The sequence below is a fragment of the Carassius auratus genome, chromosome 20 (assembly GCF_003368295.1).
Source record: "Carassius auratus strain Wakin chromosome 20, ASM336829v1, whole genome shotgun sequence".
Taxonomy (NCBI): Eukaryota; Metazoa; Chordata; class Actinopteri; order Cypriniformes; family Cyprinidae; genus Carassius; species Carassius auratus.
The window spans coordinates 1,700,485-1,715,304 of NC_039262.1; the positions used below are offsets into that span (position 1 = coordinate 1,700,485).

Sequence of the window (14,820 nt, forward strand, 5' to 3'; positions counted from 1 at the left end):
CAGATTAGAGTTACAGCCCTGGACCAGAGTGAGACATGTTTGACATTAATGCTGCATTGTATATTATCAGAAACACTGAATGTGGACGCAGAGATCCAAGGCAGAGAATGTTTAAGAACTAATTAAGAACCAGCGAGGCACAAGACCTATAGCATATTTTCTTACTTGTGTGGAAAAATATAGCAGGCTCCATTTATTTTTCTGCACTGTTATTTCTGGATGCTCCTACTTCGGGTAAATAGTCCCATTCCCTATTGTAAATCTGACGGGCACAGGTCTTCGGAGACTTTTGAGGCTCTTTTAAGGAAAAATAGAGACAGGCTTGGATGGCTTTTGGCCATAATGAGAGAGTGGAAGCAAAGGGAGAGCTTTGATCCATGGCCTGAAAGCTCATGTTTAAATCTGTTAGCAGACATCACTCATCTTGCTTGGATGAAACAACCAGATCAAAGTCTGTTTCTTTGCATTTAATGGACAGTGAAACCCAGTTTAGATGTCTGTGACATACCATCAGCTAATATAATAGCCCTTTCACCCACGTTAAAAAAAATATATATACCTTTTAAAAATATATATATACATGCATATTAATCTCCAAAAATGTATCTAGACAGACAAACAGACAGACAGACAATGACAGTGCAATGACATTCATGCATTTTCTGAGAGGCTTAAGTGTCCAAATACGCTCACAATGATCCAGAAACGTAACCGCACAATTAACACTCATCATTCAATTACAATAAATATCCATTTCCTTAGAAACGGCTCCATAAAACGGTATCAATTAGCAAAAATGTGTGTGCAGGGAAAAAGAAATAATGCAAGTCGAACTGTGAAATATTATTTTATTCATAGAGCTTCACTCGGAATAGGCCTCTCTGGCGCCACACTCTCATTTCATATCAAACGCTTTTCCAAACCACACAAGAGCAGGAGCTCCACAAGGACCTATCATGGGCCCTATGATATTCCAGCAGTGCTAAGTGGAGAGGAGGAGACCTGGATGAATGCCCGATCAGATTTCCTTATTCTCCATTTCGGTGGGCCGCCGTGTGTTGTGACTCTCCTTTCCATCTTAGCTCGTTAATTTCCCATAAATGGGGTTGTGAATAAATATTTAAGTATGATATATCCAGCGCCGATTGATGTCAAACGCTTTGAGATAAGCCAAAATTAAATGAGAAGATGAAATGATATCAGTTGTAAGGAATAACAAAGGAAAATCTGAACAACTTTATAAGAAAATGACATGATGAGGCAATGAAGAATTGAGAATTTTGTATAAACCATTTGTGTAAACTCTGCTAGTGGCTTTAAAAGAGCAGGATATTCATGTAGAAATTGTCATTAACTGCAATAATATGCTGTATTTGTCACATTGCATTAGTGCCTCATTAAATCATTATATAAACGAGTGCTCTTTCAGAAAAAAAAAATGCATGAAATGTACAAATCCAGAAATTATATATGATTAGATAAAGCTGCCCAGGACAAACCAACTTTTTTTACTTTGTTTGTCCTGCTGCTCCCATGAGATCTTTTTATCCATTATACACAAATAATAATAAAAACATATCAGGAAGCAATATTGAACGATATCGTAAAACGGTTGGAGATGAAAGTGAACATTTCTTACAGATTTGAAATGCTTAAACAGCTGTCATGTATGAATCATAAAAACAATAAAAGAGTTTATGTAATGCACCAATTATTGGGTACTGGGACGAAATAGGTTAAACAAAAAAGGTTAAAATGTATACTACTATTCAAAAGTTTGAGGTTGGTGAAGTTTTGTTGTTTTTGTTGTTGTTGTTGTTGTTGTTTGTTGATTTTTAAATTATTAAATTATTATTTTTTTCAGCATGAATACATTATACTTATCAAAAGTGTCAGTCAAGACTTTCAAAAGGTTTCTATTTCAAATCAATGCTGTTAAATTATTTCCACAATAATATTAATCAGCATACTGTTTTAACACTGATGATAATAATTAATGTTTGGCTTATTATTTACAGTTATCAGATGCTTTTATCCAAAGCAACTTACAGCCCATTCAGGCTATACATTATTTATTTATCAGTATGTGTGGTCCCTGGGAATTGAACCCACAACCTATTGCAATGCTCTACCACTGAGCCACAGGAACTAGACATTATATTATAAGATTTACGAAGGGTCGTGTGACACTGAAGCTGGAAATTAGACTTTAAAATATATTATTTTCACAATATTACTGATTTTACTCTATTTTTGATTAAACACTTTGGTGAGCATAAGAGACATTGCAAATTTTACCAACCTCAGAATTTGAATGGTAATGTATGCATCAAAATATTAATTGGATATTTATTTAAGTTTTAATAGAATTACATTTTGGGCTGACCAAAGGTGATGATGTGTTCTAGTGAAAATTCAAGTGACACAAATCTTCAATTCACGCTGATGCAATTAAAGGTGTGTGACATTTTGATCCATTTCTAATGTCTAAAGAATCAGTGCATATGATATGATTTGAGATATGAAAACAGGAGGAACAACAGAAAACAGTAGTGTGAAGTCTCTTTAAATAGAGATACAATAGAAAGTCACTTGGGACAATGTTTATATGAGATGAGTGAGAGCTGGCGAATATGAGCTGATATTTTATATTCATATTTCATAATAGTAATATCAGAGTACCAGTCCTTATTGATTATTTAGGATACTTGATGAATGAAACTACTAACTTGTAGTTTGGGATCAACAGCTTTGAATTACATGGAAAACATCATCTCTTCCCCAAGAAATGAGCTACCCCAAGTCTATTTGTGTCAAATTTGTTCATCTGTTTACTTAGTTAGCCTTTTAGCCACATCCTTATATGCTAATTCGATCTCGTTGTCAGCAGCACAGGTGTTGGTGAACTCTTCTTGTTCATACGCATTGTTCAGGTAACGCCACACGCCCGTCAAATCACTTGGAATGTCGTAATTCCGATATTTCTTGGCAACAACCTGCAAAAAAGTGGATGGAAAATACATTAATTAAAATAATTATAATTAAAAACAAATGTAACTTACATTTAAAGATGTTTGACCTTAACTGTACTTCTGTAAGCGGAGCGGACTCAAATATGCATCACATTACAACTTGCTTATACTACTAGACCATTACACTTCAGACTTTTAAAATGATTACTGAGCAGCAAATCAGCATATCAGAATGATTTCTGAAGGATCATGTGACTAACTCATGTGATCAAAATTAGCTTTGCATCACAATATTTAAAAATTGTATTTTCAAATGTATCAATATTTCACAAATATTACTGTCTTTACTGTTTTAAATAAATGCAGCTTTGGTGAGAACAAGAGTCTTCGAAAGCATTTATGGCAGAAATACACTGCAATCTCTACTGGGAATTCCATTCACTTAACAATAATACACAAAACTACAAAAAGTTGTTTTAAAGTTAAAATGGTTAAAAGTTTTTTTTTTTTTTTAAAGATTACATGGATTATTATGGTTTGAGGTTTTGCTGGTAAGCAGTTTCCCCTTAACTACACCATCTGGCAGCAGAACATCTCTTCTCCATTGACTGTCCTCCATGAGTGCACATTTCCGCCAAAATGCCATAGAGATGAATGGGAATGCTAACTGTTAGCTTTGTCAAGGTATTACAGGCCTCCTTGGTTACCCCCAAACACTGCAGACTAGCAAAAGTGAAAAGTCCCCCTCAGCGCTTCAGCTCACCTTCACTATGTGGAGCTTTGGCAGCAGATTGCAGTCTGCCAGAGTCAGATCATCCCCGTCCAGGAACTTGCGGTTGGAGACCTTCTCCTCCTCCATGCTGTCAGCATCTACCTCTTCAGGCAAAGGATTGTTCAGGTACTCGTCCAGCTTCGTAAGTGCTTTTGTCAAACCCTTCTGCAGAGCTAACAAAACATCACACATTTCTTAATAACCAGTGTGTTATTGCACAGCATTTATATATATATATATATATGTATTGGTGTGTTTCATCTGATTAGGTTGCCATTTACCTGTTTTTGTTTTCTTATTCATTTTATAATATTAGTACAATATATACATTTAAAATGACAGTATATATACTTCCATTCAAAAGTTATAAGATGTCTTTTATGCTCACCAAGGACACAATTATTTGATAAAATAAATAAATAAATAAAGAGCTATTTTTTCTTAGGAAAAAAATATTAATTAAAAATATGTATTTTCTTTTTTTTATTTTACAACTGTATTTTTTTCAGGAATCTTTGATTAATAAAAAGTTAAAAAGAATGGCTTTTACTTGAAATGTAAATATTTTATTACATTATAAATGACTTTACTGTGACCTTATTATTATGATTATTTTAAAAACATTTTCTTTGTCTCTACCAAGTTCCGTATGTAAGTTGTTAAAATTCTGGCAAAACTGCCAATATTTAGTCATCATAGGTTATCAAAAAATAAAAGAGCATAAATCCAGACCAGTTCTAATACATTCAGTGCTAAAATGTGTAGGATGCTTACAGTACAATGGATTCCATATAGAGTTAACTGAATTTAACTTTACTCAATTTCAGTGTACTGACCAAAAAACAATATATCCATTCATTCATTCATTCAATCAGTTTGATCCAGTTTGACATGCATACCTTCATTCGCATCTGGCTTAGTGTTTTTTATGAAAGCTGAGAACTTTGCAAATATGTTATTCCCAGCTGTGTTTGACTCCCTGTGACTGGCTGCAAGTTTGGGGTACCTTGGACACAAGAAAAGATACATAGAAAAACGTGTCAGCAACATATTCTTCTCAATTCTAGTTCACAGTGGTTTAAAGGCGATGTGTAATACAATGTACATTGCAAAACAAGTCTTAACGGGCGGGTTTTGATTCAAAAAATGCTAGTTGTAATTATATAATAAAAATATAATTATTTTGATAACCTTTGCACTCTGATGCTAGGCATGTCGTTCTTAGTAAAAATACTGTAATAGATTGAATTGTTGTTTACAGTTTTGGTGCTGTGCTTGACCATGATTGATGAAATCTGGTTCCTGAAGCAAAACCAGTTGAGAACCGCAGGTTTAGAGTTTCTATACAGTCACGATTCGTCTCAAGTGTATTTGTAAAAATGAGCTTACTTTGGTGGAGCCAAAACCCCCTCCAGAAACTCCTCAATCTTGTTAATGTCTGTCTTCACCTCACCGTTGAAGGTCAAGAAAGGAGGGTGAGTGCCGGGAGCCAAATTGTGCAAATCTGCTGGTTTCCTGAATAAATAATAATAATAATAATAACAACATTTTACAAACTTCTTAATTTTATTACTCAACCATCCAGCATTGCATTGCATGCAAAAGAAAATAGGCATTAGACTCATTTTAAAACAGATTATATGTCTTTTTTTAAATGCTAAACTATATTTTCTTGCTTTGACCTTTGACAGAAAAAACTGATTATGTTATAATAACTTTAATAACTGCATATGACATTTGTTAGGATATTAACCAATAGAAAGGTTATTTAATAACATGAAAATTAGGCACTTGTTACTGACATTTATATAATGTTTCATGTGATTTGATCTCAGATTTGTGAACTTCTCACCTCTTCAGGTCAACAGTGGTGACGTTGAAGACCACACCTTTGAGCCAGAGGATCATGAAGAGGCGTTGGGAGAATGGACAGTTTCCGATGCTCTCGCCATCACAACCAGCCTACAAACACAATGACACATCTTAACATACACATCCAGTGTGCACATCCAGAGTGCACCTCCACCTCTTACGGCCAATAAGACGAGCCAAAGATGTGGTGGAGACCGGTTCTCATGTTCTATCTAGACAGAAGAGACTAGATTGAGAATGATAAAGTGTCATAGCCCCCCCTGCTGCTTCAAGGTTTCAATTAGACATTAACTGCAAATTACATTTTCTAATAAAATAGTCACTGAAGGATTGTGTTAAATAAATTCTATTATTAAAATTATTGCCATTATTATTATTATTCTATTATTATTAAAATTCTATTTTAGTTGCATTTGTTTTATATTTTATGAAAATCTCAATCCCTAAATTGCATAGGATACACTTATATTGCAGGTGAGCTGCGTTCACTGAAATAGTAAACATTATTATTATTTGTTGTGTTGCACACAGACATTTACAGCTACACTTACATTTAAGCAAATGTCTCACATTGCATTGGTATATACATTTACATTTGATCAGTTCTTGCTTTCCCTGGGAATCAAACACATATCCTAGCATTGATAGTGCCTGATATATAACATTAACTATTCCACTCAAGAACTACATGTTATTCAGTGACGTTATATTGTAAAATGGTACAAATCACACGTATGGGCAGGTGGTATTTTCAAACTCAAATCCCAATCGATTTCATAATTTTGTGAAGTGAATGCCTTAAAAAGATAGTCCCCCCCCCCCCCCCCCCAAGAAACTAACTATTTCTTAATCATTACTCACTCTCAAGTTGTTTCAATCTGTATGAGTTTCTTTCTTCTGTTGAGCACAAAATATATTTTGAAGAATGTGTGTAACCAAACAATTGACGGTAGCCATTGACTTCAATAGTATGGAAAAAATACTATGGAAGTAAATGGCTACTGTCAACTGTATGGAAGAAATTCATACAGGTTTGGAACTACATCAGGGTGATTAAAAATGATGACTGAATTTTAATTTAAATTTTTGAACCTTTAATTATGTTATGTCAGGAACATAAAACATAATTTATAGTAGGCAAAACGTTAGCTTTAAAAAACTTAGCTTGATGTATTATTTTTGTTTAATCCACATATTTTATTTTTTACACAATAAATAGTTTTCAGTTCACAATCTTATTCTGATCAATAATTATCCGTACCACCGTTGACCTCTAGAGGGCGCCGTCTCCCTTTAGACTGGGCATTACTAAACTGGGACAAGCAGCAAGAGCAAGTTTTAAAATCTTAATTGAAATGCATATTTTCTATTTACTCAAAAGTTAGTATTACAGATTACACATTTGCACTAATGTAACTTTATTTAGTGATAAACACTAATGTTCCTCATTATGGAGAGTACAAATGACCCTGGTTAACAGTGAGTGACAGTGCTACTGTATGTTACAGCAGTGGAGATCAGGTGTCCCAAAACAGCAGCGCTACTATCACGAGACCATATAGTTTACACAGTGACACAATACCCAACACAATATGAATTATGCACACTGCATTCATTAACCATAGGCCTGGTTGTAAGAAGAACACAAGGAGTGTGCTGACAGATATATAATAAGTCCACTAGTGAAAATACTTCTATTTTGCATCTTTTCTACTTTAACAGTTTGTTTTCATTCCACGGTTCAGGGAGTAAATGCATTGCATAACAGTCAGATAAGTGAGGCAGATGGTATGTGAAAGGTCAGAGCACTTCCATTTCCACTCATCAGTCCGTTCTGGCAAATTCAGAACAGAGACAGTACTGGATGTAGAACAATGAGCTGCTACGATCTAGAAAGCGCAGGACAATAGGCCATTTGCTATAGGACCGGTTTCTCTGTTGGATGGCAGTTCAGGGCTGTAAACAGACAGATATTGACTGACTGACTGACAATGTCTTGTGTACAGGATTTATATTGTTAAATAGACACATTAATTCGTGGAAGAGGATTTGTTTGTTTCTAAAATTTAATTGCTGCCATTGGAACTTGAAAAGCATCCACTTTAATCATATAATCATAATTGAAGCATGCATTATTGCATTGTTAGTGTATTTGTAAGTTTTTTTTTTCTCATAGGAAAGACTTTTCATGTATTGCTGCTATTTTACCATAATATTCAGATTTCAGATCCAATAAGCTTGTTGCATTGTTTGTAATGATGGGTAATACTTATAAATTGTATTTATTTTGCATTTGTGTGTTTGATGGAAAAAAGTTGTAGTTTAGTAATGGTTGCTGATCTTACATCTACCTGATATTAAGCACAATATATTTGTACCATATATCTATATATTATATTATATTATATTATATTATATTATATTATATTATATTATATTATATTATATTAATTCATTTATTGGTATCAATCCTTAGTATTTTCACACTAATAATTCCAATGCCAAATATTATTAAACACCACCTAAAAAATAAAATATTATTTTAACACCATTTTTATATGTAACCGCAAATCTATAACCAATGTGCAAGAACTACTGGCAATCATACATTACTCTACTTACAGCCCGGTCATGACCTTATTCAAATATGTAAACATTACTCTAGAACAATTATTGAGTTACACTGACTTTATAAGAGCCTCATAACTGCATAAAGCTCACACTAATGCTCGCCTTACCTTGACAAACAACTCAATATCAGGTTCTTGAGCGTCTCCCATTGTAAACACTTTCTTTGCTTCACGTATCTCTCCTGATCTGTCACCTACATCCTCCCAGCAGTATTTTACAGATATTTTGGGTTAAATTACAGCGTTTAGCCACGCGCTCTCTTAGATTCTGTTTGTTCTGCACTTGACGGGCAGCCAATGCCACAAGGTGTTGTGATGTCAGCTAAAGTCCAGATGAAAGGTGAATCTAGCTCTCTCCCAAACATGGGTGATGTAAAAGATAGGGAATAGGTGAGAGGCTTTAGTTGGGGGTGGAGCTTACTTTGCCCTGCCCCTGCCACAAATAGCTCTGATGAGTTTGAGTGACAGATGAGAATAAACTAGAACTGTAACTGTGATGTTGAGAGATGATATTGAAACCATCTTTGAAGGTTTGTGTTTTAAAATTGGCACTTGATTATATATATACTGCAAATAGAACTTCACATCAAAAAGACAGAGATGTGTATATAGTCTCATTGTTAGAGTCTCTGCCACGAAACTCTTGTACCATCCTGTCCATGTGTAACTATGTGACATGTTCATGGCCCAGAAACTCTGAGTAGAGGAATGAGCCACATGCAATTTTAATGCAGTCCAAGTCACAGGCAGAACGCTGGCAGGCAACGGCAGGTTATATTTGATCATCTTGTGGAGCCCAGGAGAATAAGATTCCCTGTTAAATATTTTATGAGCTGGCTTTGGTTTATAGCATGAATTTGCATTCAAAGTTTTCAGACGTGACTGATATGAGCCAGTGAAATGAAGATAACTCCTTGTTCGAGCTCTTGTTCTGTCCAGGCTGGACTATTGCAATGCTCTCTTGGCAGGTCTTCCAGTCAGTTCTATCAAACCTTTACAATTACTCCAGAACACTGCAGCAAGATTAATTTTTAATTAGCTGAAAAGAATACACGTCACACCTCTTTTTATCAGTTTGCACTGACTACCAATTGCTGCTTGCATGAAATTCAAGGTGTTAACATTTGCCTACAAAACCACCACTGGCTCTGCACCCCTTTGCCTAAATTCATTACTTCAGACTCATGTGCCCTCTAGAAGCTTGTGTTCTGCAAGTGAATGCTGCTTTATTGTGCCATCCCAAAGAGACACTAAATCACTTTCACTGACTTTCATGTTAAATGTTCCCTCCTAGTGTAATGATCTGCCCAACTCAATCCGAGCAGCCATCCTTAGCCATCTAAAAGAATTGGCGAAAAAAAAAAAAAATGTATTCTCATTTTATTTGACCCTTTTAACTAATCTTATTCTAATTCCATTATTTAAAAAAAACCTTGCCCCTTCATTTACTGCTGGTTTACTTGGGGAAAAAACTAACACTAGCTTCTCTGCTCTTTTTCTATTCTATTTGTTTTCTTTTTATTTATTAAACAATTGACAAAAGCAAAAAAGGCCTCTAATACTAGCTTGCTCTATTCTTTTTCTATTCAGTTTTTCTTCCATTATATAATTTTTTTATAACTTGCTAAGTGTACTGTGTTAAGCTGAATGAGACTTGTTGTAGCATTTGCATATCATTGCTCTGTTGTTGATTTTGAATGCTTTCAGTGACCTCATTTGCAAGTCGCTTTGAATAAAAGCGTCTGTTAAATGACTAAATGTAAATGTGAATGGTCCATTTCTATAGCCTCAGACTGCGGTTCTACTTTTACATGTACAGTGCATTACAACGCAGCGTGTCTCCAATATTGTAAGCACCTTTGGGATAAATATGTTACCAAATTATTAAATAAAAATGTAACATTGCATTGGATATGCAGTATTTATTTAATGAGGGAAAAACATTGAATGTAAATTAAATAACTGGATCTTACAATCAAATATAGGTGATCTAACTATCAGGTTATTTAAGGTGAATTTTACCATTAAGTGTACTTAAGTTGCTCTGTATAAATGATTTGGTGACAAATAGTGGTTAGAAACAACCAGAGTTATTATACTTAGCTAAAACTAAAAAATACATTTAAAACAATTTTAAAAAATGTTATTTAGTGACATTATTGAAATAAAATAAGCTTTAACTAAAATAAAATCAAATATAAACTCATTTTTATTTCAGCTAGTTTCCAAGGCAACATTTTCCATTTGAATTTTTAACTTGATGTAATAAAACATATAAAACTACATATACAGTATACAAAGTATACAGACATACATATAAATACATTTGACATTATATATGTGTGTGTGTGTGTGTGTGTAATATATTTGTTTGCTGCAAAGCTATATTTATAAAGATGACCAAATTACATGGTACCATTTATCAAAATGTTTCTGTAAAAAGTCTGTCCTAAAACTCATTATATTATGCATTTACATCTTATTAAGAACGATAGTATTAAAGATGAAATGCAATTATGTGCTATAATACATTAGCATTTATCATAGCAGGCTGAACTCTACTGGTAAAATAACAATATTCATGCTACAATATAGGAACCAGTTGGCAAGTGGCATATTATTTTATTTTAAATCTGTCTAAAATTGTTTAAACTTTGCCTGAATAACTAATAAATTAATAAATGGTTAAAAGATAATTAATCATTAATAAAGTGATGTGAATGTAACCTGATACAGACAAGATTACACAGGCTTTCCATACAATACATCTCAGATAAAATATCTTCAGATTGTACTCTAACTAAAAATTCTTAGCATGAGTCTCAAACTCTTTTTTTCTTTTCATGGCTCAGTTCCCAAGAGGTTAAATGTAATCACTACAGTAAATAATTAACTTCTGCATTGTGCACATTTGCCTTCATGTTTTGGCTGAGCTAAAGTGTTTAAACTGTTTAAAATAAGTATTTTAAATGTTAAAGGTCACACTTGAAGAATATTTCACAGCCTGGTGTTCATCTAATCAATTTAGCAATTGTGTGGGAGGATCTGATTACCTCTATTTGATTATCATTATTACCTCTATCTGATGATTAATATATATATACACAGTTTTTTTTGCAACAAGAGTTAAAACTATTGCATTCTGTAAATTCAAGTAAATGTGCATTTTATAATGTCAATATTAAATCGAATCAGTATCCACCAATATCCAATATCATTTAGTAAAGGTGACTGTGTAAACTTCGATCATAACCGTCTGCCTTTATGCGTAGCCAATAAGATTAAATTCTTAACCATGGCCAGCATATGCTTTACAAGTGCTGTAATTGATTTTTGTTTGCAATAATTTATGTGAGTTCTCTTGTAGGTTTTTTAATAAAAGCGTCCTTGTATTGTTCCACTCAACAACTTATACTACTTTATTCCTGATTTTTTTATGACTATATGTGGCCATAAAGTAGTTATGTAATGTTTGACTTGTACTGAAGGTTTCTTAAGGGCAAAATGTGTATCACGCCCTGGTGCATCTATGTCAGTGCATTCCATTTTTCAAATACTAATCAGTAAAAATATTTTTTTTTCTTGATGCCATTGTTAAAGTGACACGTTTGTCATGGAATGTGATTTAAACTTGAGTCTGAAAGAGTCTCTCAATTCCACAATCACGGTTTCTCAGTCTGTGATCATGTGCACAGAATAAAGTGTTCCACTATCAAAAGCAAAGAGTAGCCATGAGTTGATTTACTCAGGTCAGGACTTCACCCTGGTTTCCATGACTGTACAGATCCCCAAGTTAATGATTATTTACTTTGCCTGTCACAGTGAACCTTCCAGAGGAAATGCAATCAGTTCAGGATGTATAAGACTAAGACTGTGAGCAAGCACACAAACTTTTGAAAACCTTATTGAAGTTAATGATCAAGAGGAAAATGTCACCTGAATGAATCATACCAATCTTTTTTTTTTTTTTGTCCATTTTAGGCCATTGTGCTTAACAGTGATTTTTCTGTTGAATCATTAACTATCTGCTACATCAGCCTGCCTTTGATATTTACATCCATCCTCTTTGTTCAATCTTAACTGCATTCCAGTCAACCAGATTTTTTTTACTCCTTACTGTTAAAACATTTTTTTTCCATTTACATAAAATAGAATGAATTCATTATTATTTGGGTTTCCCAAATAAGGTTTTGTATATAAATAATATAAATAAATAATATTACTATTAATAATAATAATTTAAATTAGATTTTAACAAAATTAATTATTTAAAAAAATACATGATGATTATAATTTGTTAGCATAATGTATCTGTATCTTTAAAAAAATCAATAATAAATTACTATTGACATAAAATTGTATTTAAACATACTCAATTGTTAATATTTCGGGTTAAATTAAAAACAAAGCTAAATTAAATCAAAAGTAAATACATTTAATGCTAATTTTTATAAACATACATTTTATTTAATTTAGCATAAAAAAGAAACATAACTTGCTACGTTTTTACATGCTGAAATGAAATAAAATATTAGCATAATTTAGGAAAAATATGGGTTCAGTGTTAAAAAAAAAAATTGTGCCTGTGTAACGATTTTTCAGGTTGTCTTCACATTGTTTTCAAGGGCCAAAGGTGGGCAGAAATATGAATGCTGTTACAAACCACACCCAACTGACCTTCACGTTCACATATCACCAACTTTAAAGCCTTATTTAAAATAAAAAGTTCAGGTTATTTTATGCAGACGTCATAAACCCACAAACCTTACCTTGACAAAAAGTGCAATATTAGGTTGATCCGGGTCAGGAACTGCGGCTGGCTCTTCCACGACGTTGTTCTCCACCTCCTTCAGGCTGTAGTCAACTACCTCCTCAGGTTCTGGAGATCCGTCTTCTGGGAGACTGTACGCCATGAACAGGTCTTCGTGGACCAATGAGGGCTGGTCATCACACGGGTCTCCAGTTTCCTCTAAAGATGAAGATTCGTAAACATCTCCATTTGACAGAGAGGCCACCATGATCTCGCTTTCGAGCTGCTCTCCTGGTTCATTTGTGGGTGAAGGCTGTTCTTCTTCTTGTTGTTCCTCTTGAGATGTTCTTCTCGTATTCATGTAGTCTGGAGACGGGTGATTGACCGTGCTGTACAGCGGTTCCTCTAGAATTTCCTGACTCGCGCCTTGATTCTCATATTTCGGCTCTGGATTATATGGCTTTTCATATATGTTTTCTTTTGTCTCTTCTATTTGTTCATATATGTTTTCTTGGACGTTTACGGCCATGATTAAAGCTCTTCTATGACTGTGGAGTTGCCCGAGGAGGTCTGGAGAAGTTCAGCCCTCACCTGTTACAGCGGAAGATGACAGGTCACTTATAAATGAACTTTGCTCGATGACTATGTCATAAAAAGTGACGCTAGGGACATATCCCTTGTCCCACTAAATTGTCCCTAGTAATAATTTTGATAAAACAATTATGTAGCCTGGCCTAGCCTATATTACCACTGTTGTTGTTTTAATTAAAAACTGTCAGCTGAAAGATCCACAAAATAAGTAAATTATAAATTAATTAATATTAACAACACTAATATAAGAGCGTGTTGTTTAGTCTGTCTGTCAATCAGATGCGCGTGTCGTGTTTGTATAATAACGTAGGATCCAGGATCGCTGCAACTTCTCGAATTGTTTCAAACTAAAACTTAATTCACTACCAAATACCTGATCAAAAGAGCCATTCATTTTACTACATCGCTTGTAATGATTTTAAAAAGCACGTAGTGATGGGTGAAACTGAGCTTTTCGAAACTCCGAATCGGTTGAATTGCTTCACAAAACGATTCAATCGGATCTCATATCGCAAATCATTTAATTCCAATCGGGACTTTGGAGCGCGTATTACTCTCAGACCCTTGGTGCATACAGATAACACTAACAGTAGAACATTAATTACAGATAATAAAATATAAAGGACAACTATAAAAATATACAAATAGGTCATGTAAAAAGAAAGATAAGTAAAGCAGCACAAGGCACATGGTGACATGGCAGATGCAAACCAGTTAAGTAAACTGAAGTAAACTGTTAGTGGGAGCTGGGGGGGGGGGGGGGGGGGTTGCTGAGGGTTAGAGTTCAGTGGTGCATAGGGAAAAAGAGGGGGGCAAGGTGAATGAATGAATGAAGCTGTCCTTCAGTCTTCTGGTCCTGGCCTGGACTCCCTGATGGCAACAGACTAAAGAAACTGTTTGACGGGTGGGGGGGATCACTTGCAATTCAGAGGGCTTTAGGGGTGAGATGGGTTTTGTAAATGTCCTGGAGGGAGGGGAGAGAGAGACACCAACGATCTTCTCAGCTGCTCTCACTATGCGTTGAAGAGTCTTCCGGCAGGTCGTGTAGCAGGCACTGTACCACACAGTGATGCAGCTAGTCAGGATGATCTCGATGGTGCCTCTGTAGAAGGTGCACATAATGGGGGCTGGGGCTCTGGCTCTTCACAAATTGTGGCAGAAGTAGAGATGCTGCTATGCTTTCTTGGGTCCTCTGTACTATGCACACCCAGGAACTTGGTGCTGCTTACTCTC

General features: G+C 34.6%; 1 protein-coding gene across 2 annotated transcripts; it reads right to left on the reverse strand.

Moving 5' to 3' along the window:
* Window positions 1-838: 838 nt before the first annotated feature.
* On the reverse strand, window positions 839-13,577 carry LOC113120486 (chloride intracellular channel protein 5). Of its 2 annotated transcripts, none has more exons than XM_026290317.1 (6): window positions 13,016-13,577; window positions 5,597-5,706; window positions 5,134-5,259; window positions 4,644-4,750; window positions 3,736-3,917; window positions 839-2,996 (listed from the first exon to the last, which is right to left on the reverse strand). In XM_026290317.1, exons 1-6 carry the CDS (start codon window positions 13,523-13,525, stop codon window positions 2,832-2,834), a joined length of 1,200 nt encoding a protein of 399 aa, XP_026146102.1. In that variant the 5' UTR covers window positions 13,526-13,577; the 3' UTR covers window positions 839-2,831. The 2 variants fall into 2 exon arrangements, with proteins under 2 accessions (XP_026146102.1, XP_026146103.1); XM_026290318.1 differs by lacking the exon at window positions 13,016-13,577 and adding an exon at window positions 8,355-8,591.
* Between the last annotated feature and the right edge of the window lie 1,243 nt (window positions 13,578-14,820).